The 21,650-nt window shown below is 41.3% G+C and overlaps 2 protein-coding genes across 3 annotated transcripts; one reads left to right on the top strand and one right to left on the bottom strand.

Moving 5' to 3' along the window:
* Positions 1-2,844: 2,844 nt before the first annotated feature.
* On the bottom strand, positions 2,845-12,700 carry e2f1 (E2F transcription factor 1). Its single transcript, XM_041057541.1, has 7 exons — positions 11,319-12,700; positions 10,880-10,979; positions 9,200-9,419; positions 8,786-8,938; positions 8,401-8,515; positions 8,010-8,292; positions 2,845-6,555 (listed from the first exon to the last, which is right to left on the bottom strand). Exons 1-7 carry the CDS (start codon positions 11,568-11,570, stop codon positions 6,245-6,247), a joined length of 1,434 nt encoding a protein of 477 aa, XP_040913475.1. The 5' UTR covers positions 11,571-12,700; the 3' UTR covers positions 2,845-6,244.
* Positions 12,701-13,326: 626 nt separating this feature from the next.
* Positions 13,327-21,048, top strand: znf341 (zinc finger protein 341). 2 transcript variants are annotated; one of them, XM_041045860.1, is made up of 16 exons: positions 13,327-13,364; positions 14,199-14,309; positions 14,741-14,931; positions 15,399-15,548; positions 15,657-15,965; positions 16,125-16,308; positions 16,628-16,718; positions 16,842-16,932; positions 17,118-17,310; positions 17,418-17,668; positions 17,835-18,043; positions 18,312-18,408; positions 18,619-18,751; positions 19,167-19,278; positions 19,448-19,518; positions 19,879-21,048. In XM_041045860.1, the coding sequence occupies exons 1-16, from the start codon at positions 13,334-13,336 to the stop codon at positions 20,460-20,462; spliced, it is 2,808 nt and encodes a 935-aa protein (XP_040901794.1). In that variant the 5' UTR covers positions 13,327-13,333; the 3' UTR covers positions 20,463-21,048. The 2 variants fall into 2 exon arrangements, with proteins under 2 accessions (XP_040901794.1, XP_040901786.1); XM_041045852.1 differs by having other exon boundaries at positions 16,625-16,718.
* Positions 21,049-21,650: the final 602 nt, after the last annotated feature.

The following is a 21,650-nucleotide window of genomic DNA, read 5'->3' as shown; positions in this document are numbered from 1 at the left end:
AAAATACACAGATACTTACTGTTGACATTCTTTGTGTTTTTACAGTCCAACTGTATTAAAGGAAATTAAATGTCATTGTAAAACATCTCTGGAAAAACTGGTTAAACAAATGTAGAGAATAAAGGTAAAATAAATCTGCACAGAAATGAAAAATAGTGCAGAAAATCACACTGGTCGAGAGACGGGGTACACCCTGGACAGGTCGCCAGTCCATCACAGGACTGACACACAGAGACACTCACACCTGTGGACAATTCAGAGTCGACAGTTAACCTAACCTGCATGTCTTTGGACTATGGGAGGAAGCCAGAAAACCCGAAGGGAACCCGCGCAAGCACAGGGAGAACATACAGGCTCCACACAGGAAAGCTCTGGAACAAGATACTGTGAACAGTAAGAAATGTTTTTGTATTTTTACACCGAACTCAGAGTAATTTAACGTTCAACACAATTCAGCAGTTGAATAATCCTGTTACTGTAAATTTCCTGTTGTATGAATTTACAGATTAAAAGCTTTATTTTATGGTTAACATTTTTAGAAGTAATTTAGTGTTTAGTTTTCACAGCATTTACATTCAATGTAGAACAGTACAGTAAATTTCTGTGAATAGTCAAAAGCAGTAAACTGCTTTACCAGTAACAATTATTTTTGAACAATCATTAAACCAGTAGAGTCCAGCTTGGTGAGCAGCAGCAGGTCAGAGCTGGAATTTAACCATACAACGTCCTATAATGCACAGGACTGGTGGTGTAACACATTCATTCTGTTCACTCTGTTTAAAGAGTGAGATTCAGAGTCCTCAGACACACACACAAATCATGTGACCATTTTGAGCTGATAATAAGACAGTTGTGCGGAGGTGAAAAATGAGCTGGAATATGAACTTCTGTTTTTTTTTTTTCATTCTGCACACAACTATATTTTTCACCAAGTGACAGTTATGAATTTACTCCAGAACAGGCTCCCTGTATTTAAACGATACTGCCACATCTGTGACAATGAATCAAAGTATTGGATAAAATGAATTGACTCGATGATGACGCTAGATTAAAGGGGATGACTAAACTCAATCCTGAGGAAGGGCTCAACGTTTGCACCAAATTTGCTCCAAAGGGAAACTGATCCAACCAATAATCAAAGATCAAACCTTATGAGTAACAGCGCATTAGGTAATTCACAGGAGACACACCTTTCTCTGGAAACAACACAGTTTCAGATTCAGTACGGGTATTGTGCATTAGGTGGCACTGACATTTCAAAATACTGACATGCCCTGAAATTATTATGCTGTGGTATGTTAACATGTACAACTCATTATGAGATAATCGTTACTGTGTAAGAAAATAATACAAATCATTCACACACCCTGTGCACACCTTTCCCTAGAAAGAGTTGTGAGCTCTTGATGAAATGACAGCTGGTGTTGACACATACACAAACACTCACTCTCCCTGTTTTCCAGTCAAACCCCATAAACAATCGATTTAACATTATTGAACCATAAAACATAAATGCTACATTTTTAGCTGGTTAGAATAGATTTTTCAACCAATTTTGCAGCAGAATTAATCACGAAAAGCGTTAAGGTTAATATGACTGTGATTTCCCACTTTAAAAAAACAAAAAACAAAAAATGTTGTTGGTCATATTTATCCTGTGGTTTTTGTACAGATACAAACCAGATATGACATATTCATGATAAAACTGCTCAACACCTTTAACTTATTCTGTCAGACAAAAAAAAAAAAAAAAAAAAAAGGCTTTTTAGGACTTTAAGGTGACCTCAAGCTTTCTATTCTATTAGCTCTCTTTACACATCAGACTCAACAGAATGAGATTTAAATTCATTTAAATTCATTTTTAGAAACTCCTGTGCAATATAAATCCATTCACTGCAACAGCCCTGTAAAAAATCCTGCGTAAGGCGTCATATTTTACCAACATTTTATTTCAAATAAGACGCATCATTAAAATCACATTTCAGACAGAAGCGACTGTTAACTGCTACAGGAGATGAACTGCTGACTGGGTTTCTCAGCATCCTGTAGGTTGATTTGAAGGCAACTAACTGTTTGAAGCTTTGAAGATATTTTACCTCTAATCCGAGAAGCTTCTTCAGTTCTAGACACTGGTTAGAGACCAAACATTTAAACCCATTCCTTTCCCGCCAAGTGGGTGATCCCCTGAGAACAATCACAACAGCCACAAGTGGTCAAACCATAGGATAACTATGACCTGGATGAATGAGAACTTACACAGACAGGTTTCTCAGCATGTTTCCATCCTGTCCTCTCTGTCTTCTCTTGGGTGAAGGGCTCCCTCTAGCTGCACAGGTGAGAGAGCATTTACTTCTCCAATATAGGCACTGCAGATAATTTCTAACTACAAAAACACACAAAACAACCACAAAGAGATGCAAAACAATCACTACAGACATAATGACTACAAAAGAGCCCCAATAAAGTAGGCACAAACAATGATAAAGAGACATAAAATGACAACAGGAAGACAGGAAGTCTCTAGGTCTCTCTCCTGTGTTGGAGGAGTGGGGAGGTGTTTTTACATGTCTGCATCCAGCAGCGCTCATGTGTCCATGGCTGCAGACCAACAGTCAGCACTTACTTAAGTTGTGTATTTGGCTTACATTTATTACACTAAACAAAACTTATACTTATTAATCGTGTACGGTTTTTACCGTGAACTGAGTTTTAATAGGTTTTAACTCATTTTTAAACTGTTAAAAGAACATGAGAAAAAAAAAACTTGGCGCAAATGGTTAAACTGAATACTCTATTTTTGGTGTCAGATTCCCTTTTGCATCACAGAAAGACATGAAAATGAAATCAAATCAAAATAGTTAAATTTTTATTTTTGTCGAAGAAAAAGTGATACAAAAGGGCACATTGGAGCTCATTAATAATTCACAAGTACAAACCTGTATTTGTATGTTTTTTTTGTTTTTGAACCCAGAATGTAGCGACAGAAAATGTGACTGATAAACTGCTGGATAAACCACAGTTTCCCTTAAAAGCACTTTGAACAGCGACTAAATCAGGGTTGGAGTCAATTCACTTTCATTCTGGTAAACCACAATTATTTCACGGTGTCTGCAGACTGAGCTTGTAGACCTTTTTGTGTCCAACAGTGAGTTAAACACATAAAGTGTAAAAGATATGGATAGTGTTACATAGTTTGGATCAAACGTCATATTTCATGACCCATTATTTCCCAAAGATGCTTAAAACTGAGCTTAAACTGAAGGTGATTTGATTTCAACCCAGGTGCAACAAATGCTTGAACTTAAAAAAAAAAAAAAAAAAAAAAGAAAAGAAAAGAAGAACCTCTCAAAAAACTGAAAACACTGCATTCTTTCACCATAACCACACACAAAAAATAAATCCTGATGGGATTATTCATTAATAATTCACGTTACCCAAACAAGGCACTGCATATGTCCTGCAGAGAACCAAAACATGACACGGCTTTCACAAAGGCTGACAATGCGAAAATGTCAGTGTTTTTCGGGGAAGGGAGAGAAAAAAAAAAACACTCTAAGAAGCCGAAAAACAGTTTAGTGGCTTATAAAAATGCTGTCAGTTTAAAAAAAACTCTTCAGACGCTGCTGAAATAATATGCTTGATGATTTTTAAGGTTTCCACATACGTGAAGATAAAGGAAACTTAACAAAACAAAGGATGTCTGTGGTTACAAGGTTTTCACACATTCGCACGAGAGTCTGAAGCACCCAAAGTCTGCACCGCAACACATGTGCAACCTTAGCATAGCAACGTTGCCTGCAACTGCAATACCTATAATCCACATCGATGTGACTGACGAGGCCGTGAATGAACAAGAGTACGAAGGATTAAGTTACACGTTAACTGAATTACTCTTGAAAAACTTTTTTTTTTTGGCACATGTTCAACCAAAGAGGGGGATTTTTCTGAGAAGCTAATTTACAAAACAAATGACTTCTTTTCACCATGAAAGGACAAACATGATCTGACTGGCTTTACCAAGAGAAAGTATGGATGTAAAATCCCTTCCTGCCAGAAAATACATGTAAATTGGTTTGTACCATTTTTCTATTAAAACTTTTTTTTTTTTTTTAAATAAATATGAAATTCAACAAAACAATTTGTATTTTCCACACACATGCACCCGCACACTTATTACAACCCTATACTTCAGGAACACAAAAACATGTTAGCTTACATAACTTAGAACAAGAAGAAAAAGGTTGATGCAGACATTTCTAAATACAACGATACACAACACGAAGCAGGACAGGTTTTTTTTTTTTCTTATCTCACACAGAATACATGATGTGACAACAACTGTTATTGCTGCTTAATTCAACTGACAAACAATGTGATTTCATTAGAAACACAACCAAGGTGTATAGTAGCACACAGAGAAGGAGCCTGACGTCACTTCAGAAGAAAAACAAGAAGGAATCAGTCTTCCTGGGGCTAAGATAAGATGTACATCCCTTTACTTGGTAAAGGTCATTGATTTAAGGCTTGAACATTAACTTCCTGAACTGATCTGATGTGCATATTCCGAACAATAACAGGATGTCCGTGTTGAATTCCTTTCAAGAGCCCATCACTTCCACTTAACCCTTCCTGAAAGTCATCGCTGATTACACTGATAAAAGCAGAGATGCAGCTGTGCTTTGATTCATCCATACTGATAAACAAACCCCGCTGAACGCTTTTAGAAAACATGCAATGAAGAGCGAATGGTTTGTGACGACCTAACAAACGTCCTTAACTGTGTCGTCGGGGCTCAACCCGACCTGCCGCGAGCTTCCCCACATGACGCCGACTGTCGGTTTCAGGAGCGTTAGTCTACCTGCATCTGCTAAACTTTTTTCACTTCAAACCCTTGGCTGGAAAAAGTTGTGAGAAAAAAAAAAAAACATGCACTGTCTTCAAGCATTTTCTAAACATGTAAAAGTCTATTTTCGACCTACACATCACCCACAAAGTACATCTAAAAACAGTCATTCTCATGTTGCATCAAAAACATTGATTTAAGACTTTGCTCTGCTCCGAACACCTGAGACTAAGGCTAAACGCCTAGCTAATTAATAAAGAACAACATATTCAGAACTAGTTTTCACCTGCTGGCATAACCGCAGCAGTCTGTCATCACCTGGTTTCCTACACACGACTGTAACTGCTTACTTCAAAACCCTCATTATTTGTCCGACTGTGGAGTTTCTACCATTTTCACACACCTAAAAGGAAAAATGTGGAAACATTTTTATGACAAGTTTCTTTTGAAGAAAAAAAACAATATTGAAAATGTGTATAGTAACTTTTTGCTTTGCTTAATCATTTATTTGAAGAAAGACGAGGGTCCAGTTCCCCAAAAGCATCTTAGTTCTTAGTCTGCGTTCACCCAACTGAAAATGAGTTCAAATCCTCTGACTTCAGGCTGATAATAGACCGTCGGGCGTTTATTTCAAACTCTTGTTAATCCTATAAATGTGCAAATCTGCTCTGGGCCTGCAAAGTCACTGTCAGTTACCGAGGATCCAGTTCTTCAGTATTCCAGTGTTTTAAACACAAATTATTAGCGAGGGAGAAGTCTTTTACTTTTGTTTTGAGTTTATAAAGACCATCAACTTAGGAGAAAAAAAAAAAAAAGAAGTGTGTGAAACGACACCAAAGCATCTCTGCTTTCAGAAAGCCCAGCCATGGATCGGTGCTACTGTAAATGCTGGTTTCATTGAAGCAGCTTCAGCCTGAAGCTGTGGGATGCAAACTTTTCCCCTTTGCAGAAAACCCTTCAGACTGAGGCGTCTAAGAAACCAGCCTTAATCTGCTGCAGACAAATCAGTGTTAAGGAAACCAGCCCAATGAGTCCACACCCCACACGCAAACCTGCAAAAATCCACCTGGATAAAACATTATCAACAACAACGAAAACCTCAATTGGTACAAAATATCAAAATAACATTCATATAAATAATTTAAATAGCTATACTAAAGCTAGAATCTTGGTCTAAAATGTTTGAATGGCCAAAGAGAAGTGCTAATGATGTGCTGTACAATTTCGGGGACTTTTTAAAGTTTTGTAGATGCGGTGGTATTTTAGGGATAACAGGCAATTCAGAGGCAAACGATCTTCCCTCACCCCACACTGAAAACATTAAGTCTGTGTTTTTTTTTTTTTGTTTCTGTTTTTATAAAACAAAGATTTGACCATAAAATGTTGCTTTCCAGCCCTCCTTTAGAAGTCACAGGGGACAGAGGAAAAGGTCTCTCCCATGTTTGTCCTCTCCTCCTCTTCTTTTTCATCTAACGGTCCCCCCAACACTTGCGACAGGTCGCCGAAGTCGCAATCAAACAGTTCGCTGATGCCTTCGTGGTCCTCCAGTCCAAAGTGGTAGTCGTGACTGTGCGGGGGGGACAGGTTGATGAAACCGTCTAACGGGAGAGGGAGGCCTTCTCCGTTCAGGAAGTCCGAGGAGGAGAGGGGGGAGAGGTTAAAGTCGGGCATGTCTCCGAGGCCGGAGAAGGGATCGCCTCCCAGGAGCGATTCTGTCACAGAATGTGGAAAACACTGCATGACTGAGAGGATCACACTGGCACTGGTTGGTACTGGGTTTTTCCGTTAACTGACTTACGACCTATTCTATAGTTTATCACCCAATCATGATCATTCAGTCAAAACTTTTCCTGTTATGTCCAGTTGAAACGTCTGCTGTGAAAAAGACTTGTTACACTGTTTTAACTCAGGTCTTAAAAACATCCTCCGCGTCCCTCCATCCCATGAGGGGAAACTCATTTTGGCCAAGTGATCTGGAGGAGTAACACCACAGCAGCGCTGTACGCCAACATGTCAGATGACACGGCGACAAACTGCTTTTTAAATGTCTCATTAAAAGATGAATTAACGTTTCAAGGTAACAAGATAATTCAAAGGTGACAAAATTTTATCTTCTGGTTTCAAAAAGCACCCCCACCCAAAAAAAAGGAGCCTGCATCAGGATTTCTGTCATTTGTGCTTTTAACAAGTTGCTATGAAGTGAAAACAGCAAACCTACGCTCTTTAAAATGGGAAATGATGACGGCAACAAAGACGATGGCTTTGGTTACAGATTTGTTTTTAAAATCAAAGTGAAACTAAAAATTATTTTTTTTTATACGTATTTTTCTGCTATGATGTGCTTTTTTTGTTTGACTGTGTTGGTGCTGGAATTTAATTGGTGCAGTATCTGTGTGAACAGACACTAAAAATAGTTTGTAATGTGGTAAAATGCCTCAGAGGTAGTGCAGCATTTTGGAGGCTGATGATTTTAGCCGACGCTTCGTCCCATCTGTGATTTCATCATCCCCTACACTGCGATCTGAATCACTGGGGAACGCTGAAATTACAGGACTGCCCTGAAAAGAGTTTGGACAATGTGGTCATTTGTCATCACCACATCTGGACCCCTGAAAAAGGGACACCCAACGCTAACTAGACCCGTCCTGAAATCATTTATAACGCAGGACGAACACAGTGTGTGAGAGCTGCCGATGACTCAGGTGTTGAAATAACATGTAATGAACAGTAATGCAGAGTTCGCTTACACATTCTGAGAAGAGTTTACATTTAACGTTTAGTAAGTCCTCTATGTGTAACTGTACGTAACCAACGCTTCCATTTTTATTCTTGTTGCCATAACTTGATTACAACTATACTCTTGAATCAGTAATAGTGCCACTACAGGTTTTATATCAGTTACTTTTATATTAATGTGACGAATGCTTCATTTTACCTAACAAAGACCACACAGGCTGAAACGTCACATTAATAAAAATTTAGCAAATTTCAACGTGTGCAAAGCTTCTCCTTCTCCTCTGTTTGTTGTCCTGCACCTGCATCCATCCAGGGTCGGACACACACACTACCCACAATTCTTGCTTTCAATCTGAAACTTTACTGAAACTTTTTAATTGAATAATTCCTATAAACGTGTATTTATTTAAAGACAAATGTTAGCACTCACCTGTGTCGCCACCCAACACCAGTGACGAGGGCTCCTGCTGGGAGGCTGCCGTCACTGTGGACGATGTCGACGCTGGGGATGATAAGCCCACCTCCACGGCGGTTGTGGAGCTTCTGGCTTGTGGCTGGTCTGTGGGTTGTGAAGGAGGCGGGACCAGGGAGGGGTCAGCGATGGGTTTCGAGGGACTGCTTCCTGTCACGGGGCTACAGACGCCGGAGCTGTTTTCTGGGCAGAGGAAGACATCGATTGGGCCCCGCGTGCTCTTCAACGACACCTGGTAACCCTGAGAGACGCAGATAAATGCACACCGTCACACAAAATCCCCACGACCTCAAAACAAACCCACTGAATAATGGCCGGCTTTTTGAAAACTTGTTTTTAAGGCCCGCACCTCGCTAGGTTCTGAAACTTGCATCTGTGTCTCTGGTGGGGCTCTGATCACCATCACCAGCTGGTCCGGGGAATCAAATGACTTCCTCAAGTCCTGGCAGCGCACATAGCCCAACGTGATGAACACGACAATTAAGGAATACAACGACACAGCTGCAGCGTCTCATACCAAGGCTGACAGAGTCCGAGACTGCAACACTATACTGCAATATAGTATTTGGCTGGTCTCTGTCCTGTCTACCTCTTTTTCTTCGGTGCCAGATCTGTCTTCATGGGTCAGCACTGTGAAAAATAACTACCCCACACGTCTGGTGAGTCAAAGCTGCCGTTGGTTTGTAACCAGCTTCGGTAACTAACAGGACACCCGACCCTGCTCAGAAGGATATTTCTTGTTCTGTGGGTCCTCTGTGAGCAGTCGGAGCTGCAGGTTGCATTTGGAAATGAGCTCGTCCAGCTGCTCCTCAGCCTCTGTGAGGTCACACACCTCCCTCTGTAACTCTTTATGGCGGGAAACCAAAGCCGCGTCTATTCGATTACCACTGCAGGGGGAAGAGAGCAGAGAAGAACGTGTTTCATGGACCATAAAACACACACACCAGACACTTTAAATCATTTACTTTATTTTAATAAGGCACATCCTGCTTTTTGCCTGTACTTCATGTCTTTAGATTTTTTATTGACATAATTTGTGCTTATGAAGTTGTTTCAAACAGCAGTCTGATGTGGTCATATTCATTCGTTTCCTCACAGTGGTATTATTATTAAGTCTGGTGACACATTTTAGGCTATTTCAGACTCACAGCCATTGGATATTGTTCTTGGACTTCTTAGAGATGAGTTGGATTCCCTCCAGGACATTGGTTATGTCGTAGATGCGTCTCTTCTGGACATCCAGGACCTGCGAGGCCCAGTTCAGATCCACCACGCCGTCGGCTGACTGGGACAACAGGCTCAGAAAGCGCTTGGTGGTCAGGTTCAAGGAAGTGTCATACCGTGACTTCTCCGCCGTGGTTCGAGGAACTGGGAAGAAAACAAGAGAGGAAACGTGGAGTTAAAAATTCGGTTAATAACCACACTGGGTATTTTCTTCCCTCATAAAGCTACAGACAAAAATCACAGATCACAGAACTTTTCTTTTCTCTCCGTATTTTAAGCCTTTTCACAGAGGACTGTTAAACAGGCTGTCAAACTTTAATCCTGTTTAAATCTGATCAATTATAGAATTTCATATTTCCAATATTCCATAAATGATTACACGATTACTGGTGAATTGAACTCTGAGCTCTCGTGATCTGTATCTTATGTCAGCTAAACTCTAATATCAGCTATGACTTGTTTTTGGCAAACATTTCATTTGTCTCCATCTTTTCAGTGTATTTTCTCCTCCTCTCATGAACAATGGCAAAGACAAATGCTCCAATCTATTAGAAATTCTCTGTCAGAGCAAAACATGATGAGGTGATAAATTCAAAATTCTTGATTTTACCCAAATCGTATCTAAAGGTGATTTTAGGACAATACCAAACGCTTGAAATCCCGATGTTGTGAGGAATATCTCAGATTTGGAAACACATTTAAAAAAAAAAATAACTGCTGACTCTCAATTGCTTCTAATCAGATTCACAACAACTTCTCAGTCTCACTTCCACTACCAATGATGAAATGTGTCACTTTTAAAGTCCTTTCAGTATTACATCAGCTCTCTCATGTTCTTGTGGTTTGTTTTTTTTTGTTTTTTTAATTATAACTTACTTATATTTATTACAGCTACTGGTCAGCCTTCGTTTGTATTTATCCCATTTTTAAAGACATGACCTGAATTTGCAGGTTGTTAAACTGTGGACGTTCAGCGGGTACAGGGTGCAAAGCAAGAGTCCCCTTAAATGTCTAATTAAACTAATTAAACCCACATGTATGAGCGGCCATTCACAAGGATATTATTTTTAAATAGTTTCCAACATTTGTCAGCACTAAGTCTCACAGGACAGAGGCACTTCTATTTCCACAAATATGTCCATTAACTTTAACTCCAAGAAATGTGTGGATCACGTGACATTACCTGGTCCTGTCCAGTCGATAAAAGAAAATGAATCACCACCTCTTATAGTTTTTTTTATTGTCCAGCTCTTTTACATAATTGTTTCAGTCACTCTTTCAGCAGATATTTGATTTTTTTTCACCTTTGTGGTCTAGGAAATTTTGATTTTCACTGTTTTCTAAAGTATTAGACGATTAATCGACTAATCAAGAAAATAACTGGCACATTAATCAATAATGAAAGTAATTATTAGTATTTTACAGTCACAGTCTATCTTCTTATTTTCCTTTTGGTGCAGGAAGTGAAATATGACTGCCATAAGCAAACCTTCAGATCTTATATCGTATATTCTGATCCAAAAACCAAACTGATCAAAGTCAATGGAAGCAAAAATATTTTGTCACTGGAACAGATCAATGGTTTGAATTATTTGTGTGTGTACCTCTGGGAGGGGCAGGTGTGGAGGGGGGTGCTTGGCCTATGGACGGTCGAGTGGTGCTGACATACTGATGGTCACTATCCAGATCCAACTTCCTCTTCACCTGAAGAAATACACACGGTCACAGGAAAGAAAGACATAGACTTTGTCAAAAAGAAAACAAATTACCAGTTTTATAAAATACATATTAATATATTTATGTACTACTTATATATTGAGCAGAGGAAAAGAAAACAAACATGAATAAAAAAAACACTGGTGAATGGAAACCTAAAATGTCTGAAAGCAACAGGTGGGTGGACTTACACATTCCGGTATCAGTTCTATGCAGGCAAATGTTGAAGGACAACTCCTCAGCTAACCACTTCCCCCTAGCTCTTTCACTTTCTTTCTCATCTGTCCCCCTTCCTATTCTTCCCACACCACACCCCTCTCCACTCACCGGAGGTCTTCCCAGAGCCGGTCGTCTCTTGTCCTGGATCCCCACGTCAGCGGGGCCCTGAGGCGTGGCAAACAGCAGGATTTCCCCCGTGCTGGTGGGGGCAGCGGCCGGGTGGAGTCCCTCATTGCTGGGGCTGGTGATGATCACTATCTGGTGGTCCTCGCCCAGGTCAATACTCCCAGAGTTCAGCAAAGTCTCAAAGTCGGCCAACAGATCCTCCGATGTCTGCCCTGTTATCAGAGTCTCTGACATTGCAGTGTGTCTCTGAGTACCCCTTCACTGGACTTTGGGGGCGCAGAGGGGTCACTAACTAAGATGCAGTGGTTGGATCAACACCTACTTGCATTTGTTGTACTCATTGAATTTAAGGAACAATGGTGAAACCTCCTGAAAGTGTTTTTGCAGGTGCTCATAGGCAGTTCGAACATCTCTATAACATGTTCCTCTTACTCTACTGCCTATTTTATTGTTTATATACAAGCTATAACACACATATTATATTTAACAATATAACTTTAACATAACGTCAATGTGAAAACAATTGCAAGCGACGTGCTAGGTCAATATTAGACTTATGGTGTAACAGCAAGACAGGATGTTCTGCCAAACAGGAAATTTGGCAAATAAAATAACATTGCTACATGCATATTAACTCTGCGCCTTGAGGCTCAGCCGCTGATATGTTATCAAAGAAAGAGTCATACATTGGCCGTGGCAGTAATAAACGCTGGGGGTTAGCGAGCTAGCAAGGGAGCGAGCTAATCTTTTGTTTTCATCTCTCCTGTCAGTACAGTAGAGACGCGAGGCCTGGCCACACTGCCCTCAACACAGCTACCGACCCTGCTAACGAGCTAGCTTCTGTCCTAACAACACAGACTGACACAAACAGCCCGGTGCGGCCGACAAATTAGCTATTTACGGCTATAAAACTGTATTATTTCTCCTTAGACCTAAAACGGGGCTAAGTTAAAAGGCTATGAAAACTTTATAGCAGCTTTCCAGAAGTAAGCTATCGAAATAAAAATACCTACTATGTAAAAGGCATCACCATATTTCAAAGGCATCTCTGAGAGTACACGTATGAAAGCGACACTTAGTTGAGCGGAGAATACATAGAAATCGTTTAATATGAAAATATATGGCAGATTAGCATGCTAGCTAAGTTATTAGCCGCAGTTCTTCAACCCCCTCGTTTTGCTGGGGCACGCAGGAAGCAGTCCGACAAAACTGGAAATAAAAGGAAATAAAGCGGTGAAATACACACGCATCCTTTAAAACAGCGACCGCTGCTCCTTTGCTTGTTCACATCGGACGCGGTCCATATGTAAAAGCGCCGTCTCGACCCCGTAATCGGCCGTTATTGTTGTTATTGTCCCAGCTGATCTACATCTAAACAAGGCTCGGACGGTTTTCGCGCGAAATCTTTTTTGCCGCGAAATGGGCACGTGCGTGAATCCGACGGTTACCATTGGTCAACAAGCAGCGCTTTCCGCAGGGCGGGCCCAGCGCTCTCTGATTGGTGCAGACGGTCGTCTGTCACTTCACGGAGCGCAGAGTTGTCGATCCTAAGATGCATTCACGTTCCACGGAAAAAATAAACCGTTCTGATATTGCTTTCATTTTGCTATCTTATTTCAAATTAACATAGGATTGATCTCACTTGATATTGCACAAGCTGCCCCCAATTTAAACTACAGTGTGTGACATTGCTATACTCGAAATTGAAATGAATCTGTGTTTATTCGTGTCTCAAGTGGGAAAATGGCCATTTGAGCAACGAAAACCTACACTGTTGTGCTTTGAGGCTTCATACAAACAAACAAGCTGTACTTCCAGTCGGTATATATGTTTATACCATCGGCAGTGTGTTGTGAACATTAATTAATTCGGGAAATGTTTCCCCCCAACTTGTTTTGAGTGTTTTCACCGTCCTTTTCCAATCAGTTGAAGCGAGTGTCCCTCAACAGGCAGACCCTGCTAATCGAGCGCCTATTGAGCAGCATGAGAGCTACAAGATGGCGCAGGCAATATTTGAAGTGCTTGAAGGTAGGCATATTTTGTTAATAACCACGTTATTACGACTGGAATAAAACGTGAATGTGTATTTTCAGCAACATCAACACACTGAGCTCATTTCGATGAACAGAAAACTCACTATAAAACCATGCAAATTTGTATATTTTTATTAGAGCAATCAAAACATCCCATAGAAGGGAGAGTGTCTGGGACTGTAAACAAACAAACTGGTCATTGTTTAGACCTTATGGACAGTGTATGACTGTAAGTTGTTGTCATCTGTTGCAGTCAGGCAGTAAAATGATGTGGATCTCCTCTGTTCAGACTGCATGTTACATCTTTGCTGCAGGCCATTTTGATGAATACACACTCTCATAGTTTTATAATAAACATTTAAGGATTAATAGCATGTCTGTGTTTGTCAGCAGTGGATTTACAGCCATCTTATACTTTACGTATTTTAGTTTCTAATGTATTAATCATTATTATTAACACATTTTGCATTCCTCCACAAATGTATTATAACTATAGAGGCAGTGGTTGGAGATAACCTCATACCTAACACCTAAAGGTTTAGCAGTTTAGCAGATGTGCAAACATCATTTCTCTGTTAAAATGTCCTGCAACAAGATCGTTTCTCTGGGCCAGGCACTGTTCCTCCCTCTGAGCTTATTTACTACTTAAGAATCTTAAAAACTACTTCATATGCGAAATTTCCCAGCTTGGGATGAATAAAGTGTTTCTATTCTATTCTATTCTATATTTTCAGCTTTCAGTGAAACATACACCTATTGAGTGCTCAGTTTACAGTGGAGCATGTGACTTATTACACTGTTTCTCCACCTTCCTCTTCTTCCTTTTAAGGGATGGACAACCAGACAGTGTTGGCAGTCCAGTCTCTGCTGGATGGTCAAGGCGGAGTTCCTGACCCGAACAACCAGAACGTCTCTGGGACGCCCACTATCCAGTCTATGGGTATGTACAACAAATACAACACATGACAGCTAAGTGATTACAAAACAAACAGAGGAATAAAAATCTGGCAGTCGAATGAGGAACCTTGCTTTATGTTGTTAAACAGAACCACAAAACAGGAAGCCATATGGTATTTGAAATGGGCTTATAAAGGAATACTGTCTTTAGCCCAGGATGAGCTGCTCATCATAACAAGCCTGTTTTTTTTCTATTCATTCAAAGGAAAACACTTTTGCTTGAAACGTGAATTGCATCACTACATCCCCTGTTTGCCAAAATTGTCTATACAGTATAAGAGATGAACACAGTAATGTTATCATGGAAATGCTGGAGGGTATGATGCAGTGTACAGCACTGTAGGTATGTTATTCCTTCTCTCCATTGTTTTCTGCTGCGAATGCCTCAGACCTTCGTGTTTGCTCTTCCTTCAGACGACGAGGACGTGTTCCTGTGTGGGAAGTGTAAAAAACAGTTCAATTCTTTGCCAGCCTTCATGACACACAAGAGGGAGCAGTGCCCGTCTAGCGCCCCCTCCCTGTCCACAGTGTCCTTGGCCTCCACCAATGCCTATACACCCGTCCCATCAATCAGCTCCGGACCACAGACGCCTGCCAACAGACAGGTGAGGATCAAGATGTTTTTTTATGTGGGTGATTGCTGAATTGTTAGGTCAGTTTAATGGTGAATCAGCAAGTAAAGAAACTATTTGTTTTAGGTGAGGTCATACATTTTGTTTTTACACTTTCAGTATATAGACTACACATTTATTTGGAGATTTTAAATATGCATTTGGTAAATGATTGGTACAGAAACATACAAGACCAAAAAAAAAAAGAACTAACAATTTTCCTGCAGCAATGGAAGTAAATGACGCTGAAGACAGACATTAAAGTGAATCAGGGCAGTAACTTTAATTCTGTCTTTTCAAACCAAGACAAATAATTGTGATTAATAACTATGATGACATTGTTTAGCACAGTAATAAGGAATAAATATTTTTTGACACTTGGAGTGGGTTGTTTTTGGATCAAGACAGCAAACACCAACTTATATTTTATTTATGTGTGTTACTCTGTACTTACACACCAGGTATCCACCTACATCACAGTTCCTCCGTCCCCTCTGACTCACACTCTGGTCCAAGGCAACGTGCTGGTCAGTGATGATGTTCTCATGTCGGCTATCTCAGCTTTCACCTCCATCGACCAGCCCATGGCCACCATGCAGACGCCTATACAGGTAAAACAGTGTAAGGGGGGGCTAAACTGGGAAAATGTTAATTTTGAACATAAAATAAACATGAAATTTTGCAGCACTGTTTTCAAATCTTTTCATTTTGTATTGCAGAGTAACCTGAGCATGCACACAGCCGGTGTATCGTACCTTCAGCACCACCATCACCACCACCACCACCACCATCAACATCATCAACAGCCACAGCCTCAGTCCTCCCACCCCCTGCCCTCCAGCCAAACACCGGCCCACCCCCTGCCAACTGGCCAGCCTGCCCAGCAGCCGCTCTCTTCTCAAGTCCCAGCAAGCCATAGCAACTCAGTGGTCCAGGTGTACAGCGCATTGCCCCATATGGCTGGGGGTGGTGGTGGTGGTGGTGCAGAGATCCACACCCTGGGTCTGCAGCCTTTCCATCCTGTACAAGTAAGTAAAGTTTCTCACTTTATTTTTTTTTTAACTCCAAATGAAATGAGTAAAAAAAAATACTTAAGTACATGATCAGGTGAAACCTGTAGTTTTATGCACAGAAGGCTGAAACTGAAAACAGTATAAGACAAAGCACTGAGCCCGTGTGTCCCTCAGGTTCCCAGTCAGTGTGTGGAGAGCCAGTCATTCACTACCCCTCCTGTCTACAGTCCCGGGAAGCAGGGCACCAAAACAAAGACCTGCAGCATCACCACCAACCTGACGGAGCTGGGAGATTTTGAAAAGGTCATCATTCCAAAACGGCCAAGGAGTAACAAGAAGAGCCCCGATGGAGCAACAGGTCTGTGAGGAAAACGAGTAAAGGCCGCTGATGTTCTGTGCTGCTGCCTAAAACTTTAATTTGACCAGTTTTAATAACAAATGACAAAACCACCTTGAAGGAAAATTCTCTGACAGCGTTTAAATCAGAGACTGTACACATCTCAGTTACAAGTTCTAAAACTATTCCTGATAGTGCCACAGCCTCCACTATTAAGGATAATGTATTTATGCCTATATCCGTCAGATCCACTCAAATATTGACCAGTTTTAAATGTTATAAGCTATATGATGAAGATCGTAGGATAAATATTCATTCATTGAATTTCCCTCCCCAGCAGAGCAGATGAAAGGAAAAGGTCCAAAGCTGAAGTGTAATTTCTGTGACAAAATCTTCTCGAAAAACTTCGATCTTCAGCAGCACATTAGGAGGTGAGTTGCTGGGCAGCACAGCTGAGCCTGTACCCATCTAAAAATAGACGTCTATTCAGAAGAAAGTGACTCAGTTTACTTCCAGTCATGACTTAATGACTTATAACCACTTTGCTTTTGCAGCCACACAGGAGAGAAGCCCTTTCAGTGCATCGTCTGTGGCCGAGCCTTTGCCCAAAAGTCCAACGTGAAGAAACACATGCAGACACACAAGGTTCACACGACCAACTACGCTTACTTTAACTTAATGTTCTAGTTGTGAACACTCAAAAATACCTGCAGTGTTTGTTTTTTTGGAGTTGTACAGTAATTTTAAAAGTGATCATTTTCATTACTTTCATAATGTGAGCTCAATACAAAGCCAACACCACAATAACAACAACTGCCTTTACTTTCAAGGTATGGCCTATGGGCGTGGCCAGCACAGTGTCAAGATTACCAGTCACGGTAAAGGTGGTGCCAGTGTCAGCCAATGAGGAGGAGGGTGGAGGGGAGCAGCAGCAGCAGCATCATCATCAAGGTGAACAGGAGGAGGAAGGGCCTGAGCAGCAGACTGTTCAGACACAAGCAGAGGAAGAGGCAGCTCAGACGGGTAATGTCTGTTATAACAATACACCAATGTAAAAGTAATGATGGTTACTGATCCAGCATCAGATTTATGGCTCCAGCCTTTACACTAAATACGATGCTTGATTACAGAAGCTTCAGGGGATTTGGAGGAGAGTGCGGCCGAGGCTCGGGCTGATCCGGAGGGCAGCCAAGGGGAAGCCGTGCAGAACGGGCATCCTCAGGCACAGATGCAGGTGCAGGCCAGTCAGAGCCAACAGTGCCAAGCTCATACCAAACAGATCGTGGTGATAGACAGCTCCTACCAGTGCCAGTTCTGCGCCAGCAAGTTCAAGACTTACTTCCAGCTCAAGTCCCACCTGACCCAGCACAAAGGGGAGCAGGTGAGTGCATGTTGGGTGTGCATACATGGAGAGGCAGGGATGCTCATGCCCTACCTGAAAGGTGGGAGACACCTTTTCAAAAATACATGGTAGGGTATGCATTAGAAAATGTTAACTAAATGAGACATGGAACAGTGAATTGGACGGCATGTCTGCTTCCCTGCAGGTCTACAAGTGTGTGTTGAAGTCCTGCTCGCAGACTTTCCAGAAGTTGGATCAGTTTTTGGAGCATATCAGGACGCACCAGGAGCAGCTGACCTACCGCTGCCACCTCTGCAGCAAGGTGTTCCCCTCGCTGTTCGAACTGGGAGTCCACCAGTACTCCCACTGCTTCTGCCCACAGCAGAACACGCGCAAGGAAACCACCGTCTACAGGTCAGCTTACTCCATTATTATAAAACACGGGGAAAATAGTCCCTAATAAATTCACTTTTTACTCTTGTTTGAGTAACACATTTTATAAAAACTACAGTGCTCAGCTGTTTTAGCCTTTTTATAAATAAAGCTATATTTTTTAGCCACAGATAAGGTAGGGAAGTAGCTGTAGTGTCTGGTATGACTGGTATGTTACTGGGCTGGTACAGTGCGTCGTTCTTACTCCTAACAAAAACCACTGCTTTTTTTTTCTTGCGTCTCACCTCAGGTGTGTGAAGTGTCAAAGCAGATATTCTACCCAGGAGGCACTGGAACAACACCTGCTGACTGCCTCACACAACTTTCCCTGCCCACACTGTCAAAAGGTACAAAACACACCGATGTGAACACAAACATCACACATAAACACAAACTGCACACCTGTGAAATCTGTTAAGGTGTCCTAATGTACAGAGTCAGCTATGACTGTGGTGATATTTGGACTGTGGACGTTTCAGTGGTCACACGGTCACTTCTTTGTGTCTCAGTTTAAGACCGCGATGCAGTGTCTGATCCGATCTCTTTCTGGCCGTCAGGTTTTCCCGTGTGAAAGGTACTTCAGACGCCACCTCCCCACTCATGGCACAGGAGGGAGGTTCAAGTGTCAGATCTGTAAGAAGGCCTTCAAGACAGAGCATTACCTCAAACTCCACACACGTATTCACTCAGGTCTGAAGGACTTTTCATTCGACCGCTGTGCATTTTTTATCGTTCTGTTGCAGAGTCGAGGGCAGAGAGGTTAATATTTTTGCTGTCACGTTGCTGGAGATCGTCTGTCGACTCTAACTAGCTAACTAACCCAGTTCTGCTCTGTCACAGCAGAATATGTTGCCGCAACATAAAGAAGGACCTCGTGTTAAAATAAGGAAATAATACCTGAGTAACCTGCTATGTTAAAGATCAGTGTTGGTTAATGTAAAGTTGATGCTGATGATGACGCCAATGCTGCAATTGCAAGAAATTTTCTGGAGCAAACACCGGAGTGATATCAACCATCATTCGTACATAATGTGATCTAAGCGACATCTGTGTAAATCATTCATCAAAGTAAAGCTCTGAGTTTGACGCCGATTCCATTTCTCAGGTGAAAAGCCGTACAAATGCTCCCTCTGTGAGGCGACGTTCAACAGGAAGGACAAAGTGAAGCGACACATGCTCATCCATGAGCCTTTCAAGAAATACAAGTGTCCCTTCAGGTGAGGCTCTTACATCTATCCTTTTTTTTTTTCCTTCTTAACTTTGCTTCTGTGTCTCCCTTTATTTTGTTCTTATGTTTTCTTTTGATTCTTCCCTTCCTTTTCTTACATTTTTTTGTTTTGTTTTTCAGTTTAATTCAGTTTAATAACTTCTGTGTTTCCTCACCAGGACACATGTGGGCTGCACCAAAGAATTCAACAGACCAGACAAACTCAAAGCCCATATTCTGTCACACTCTGGTGAGTGAGTCAGTAATGAAACTTCCATTCTGACATGATTTATTTCTGTTTGCAGAATCTTTAAAAACTGAACAGGTTTCATTGATTAATCATTAATCAACAGATTATAGATAAATGATTTAATATTAGATAATAGTGGTGACCCAGATGTGGAATCATTGCTGTACATGAACTGAACATGAAAAACATCTGTAAGTGTAATAGCCAGTTCCTACCACCAGGGCAGCTCAAAATCCAGGAATTGTTTATATATATTCAGTTTTCAGTTACATACAGTACATACATAAGGTACGAACTGAAACAGGATAAACCTTCAATTTGTATCAATAACAACAAATGGCATCATCCTCTCTCCTCCAGGTATCAAACCCTACAAGTGTCTGTTTTGTCAGAAGGCGTTCAGCCGCAGAGCTCACATGCTCGAGCATCAGCAGTCCCACACAGATAACTATCGCTTCAGGTGCTCCTCCTGCAACAAGGGATTCACCAGACAGAGCTATTATAGAGACCACAAATGTCCTGCAGCGGGGAACGGGACAGGAACTGAAGGAGGAGTTGAAGAGGCAGAGGGAGACGAGGTCGTAGGAGTGCCGATGGTGGAGGAGAAGGAAGGAGAGGATGACGGGGGAAGAAGTAGGATCACGAGAGAAGCAAAAAGGCCAGGGACAGATGACGGAGAGGAGGACGAATGCTTAAAGGGCAGCCATGCACAGGGGGAAGGACACGAGGAGGAGGGGATGGACGAGGAAGGAGAGCAGAGGACTGATGAGAGCTGTCAGGCTGCGATGTCTATCACCACCATTGAAGGGCAGACAGAAAGAGAAGACGAGGAGGAGGAGGACGAGGAGGACGACGATGGCGACGACGGGGTGGAACATGTCGGCGAGGCACTGGAGCAGATTCAGAGCACTGACCAGAACTGTTTGCAGCAGCCATGTTTGTAGGGTTAAACATCATCTTTGTGGGGAACATTTCCTGGATATGGACCAACTAACAAACTGAGTCGTCCACGAACACTTTAAAATAAAAACAGTCAGTATCTGGGAAATGATTTTATTATTTGTTTTAAATTAAAATGCTATTTAAATTATATGCACACATTTTACTTCTTTCACTGTAAATGAAAATGATTTATGGGATATGTTACCTGGTAGATCTATATTGTTAAGATAACCAGTGGAGAAGGACCATTGTGTGGGATTGAGGGGATCTGTTAGGAGGAATATAACATTAATAATTATGTTTCACCATGCTGCACCGCCATGTTTCTACAGTAGCCCAGAATGGACAAACCAGACACTGACTCTAGAGAGGGCCTTTCACTCTTTTATACTACCTGAAGGCCACACCAGGTTCTCCTACACGCACAGGGGTGAGGGGAGGGGTATTCAGTGGGTTACGATCTACAACCTCACCACTAGAAGTCGCTAAATCCTACACACTGGTCCTTTAAGCCAGAGAGGTCAAACACAATGGCAACATTTTCTTTTCTTTTATGTGGCAAAAAGTAAATTATTAAAAGTCATGTCTCAAAGAGTTTGTGTCCATATAAATGTCCTGTAAAATTCCTGACTCTCTTTTACTGATGTGAATGATCAGTCTCTGTTGTTACATCTCAGCAGGTGATATCCTCAGTATCTGCGACCACATAGCGGGAGCACCCAAAGAAGGGCTTAATACAAATGCTGATGATAATTTGTAGAGTTTAACTGTATTACAATATTACACATGTATTCTAAAAATATGTAGGACTGTAATGAAATGTGATATTGCACACATGCATAATAAGTCTATTTCTTTAGACACTATTTTCCTCCAGCAAAGAAAACCTTAGATGGAAGTGAGGCTCTCCACAGCAACATGAGTCACGTGTATAGCATTAAGTCTGTTTAGGTAAGTAAACAACATGTTTACTGTAGATGTCAAAGAACACATCTATTGTATACAGAAGATGAGGCCTATGTAACATAGTACTCTCTAGATAAGTATAAATCTGTATAAACTGAAGCTTCCTTTAACAAAAACTTTTAATTAGAAGCATTAAAAAGCAGCTGACAGAGACAGGTGTAAAAATGTGTTGGGATTTATGTGTAGGGCAGTATTTCCATTTACAAAGGTGTTGTACAAATGTC

The sequence above is a fragment of the Toxotes jaculatrix genome, chromosome 2 (genome assembly GCF_017976425.1).
Source record: "Toxotes jaculatrix isolate fToxJac2 chromosome 2, fToxJac2.pri, whole genome shotgun sequence".
Taxonomy (NCBI): domain Eukaryota; kingdom Metazoa; phylum Chordata; class Actinopteri; family Toxotidae; genus Toxotes; species Toxotes jaculatrix.
This window is presented reverse-complemented; position numbering and strand designations above follow the sequence as displayed.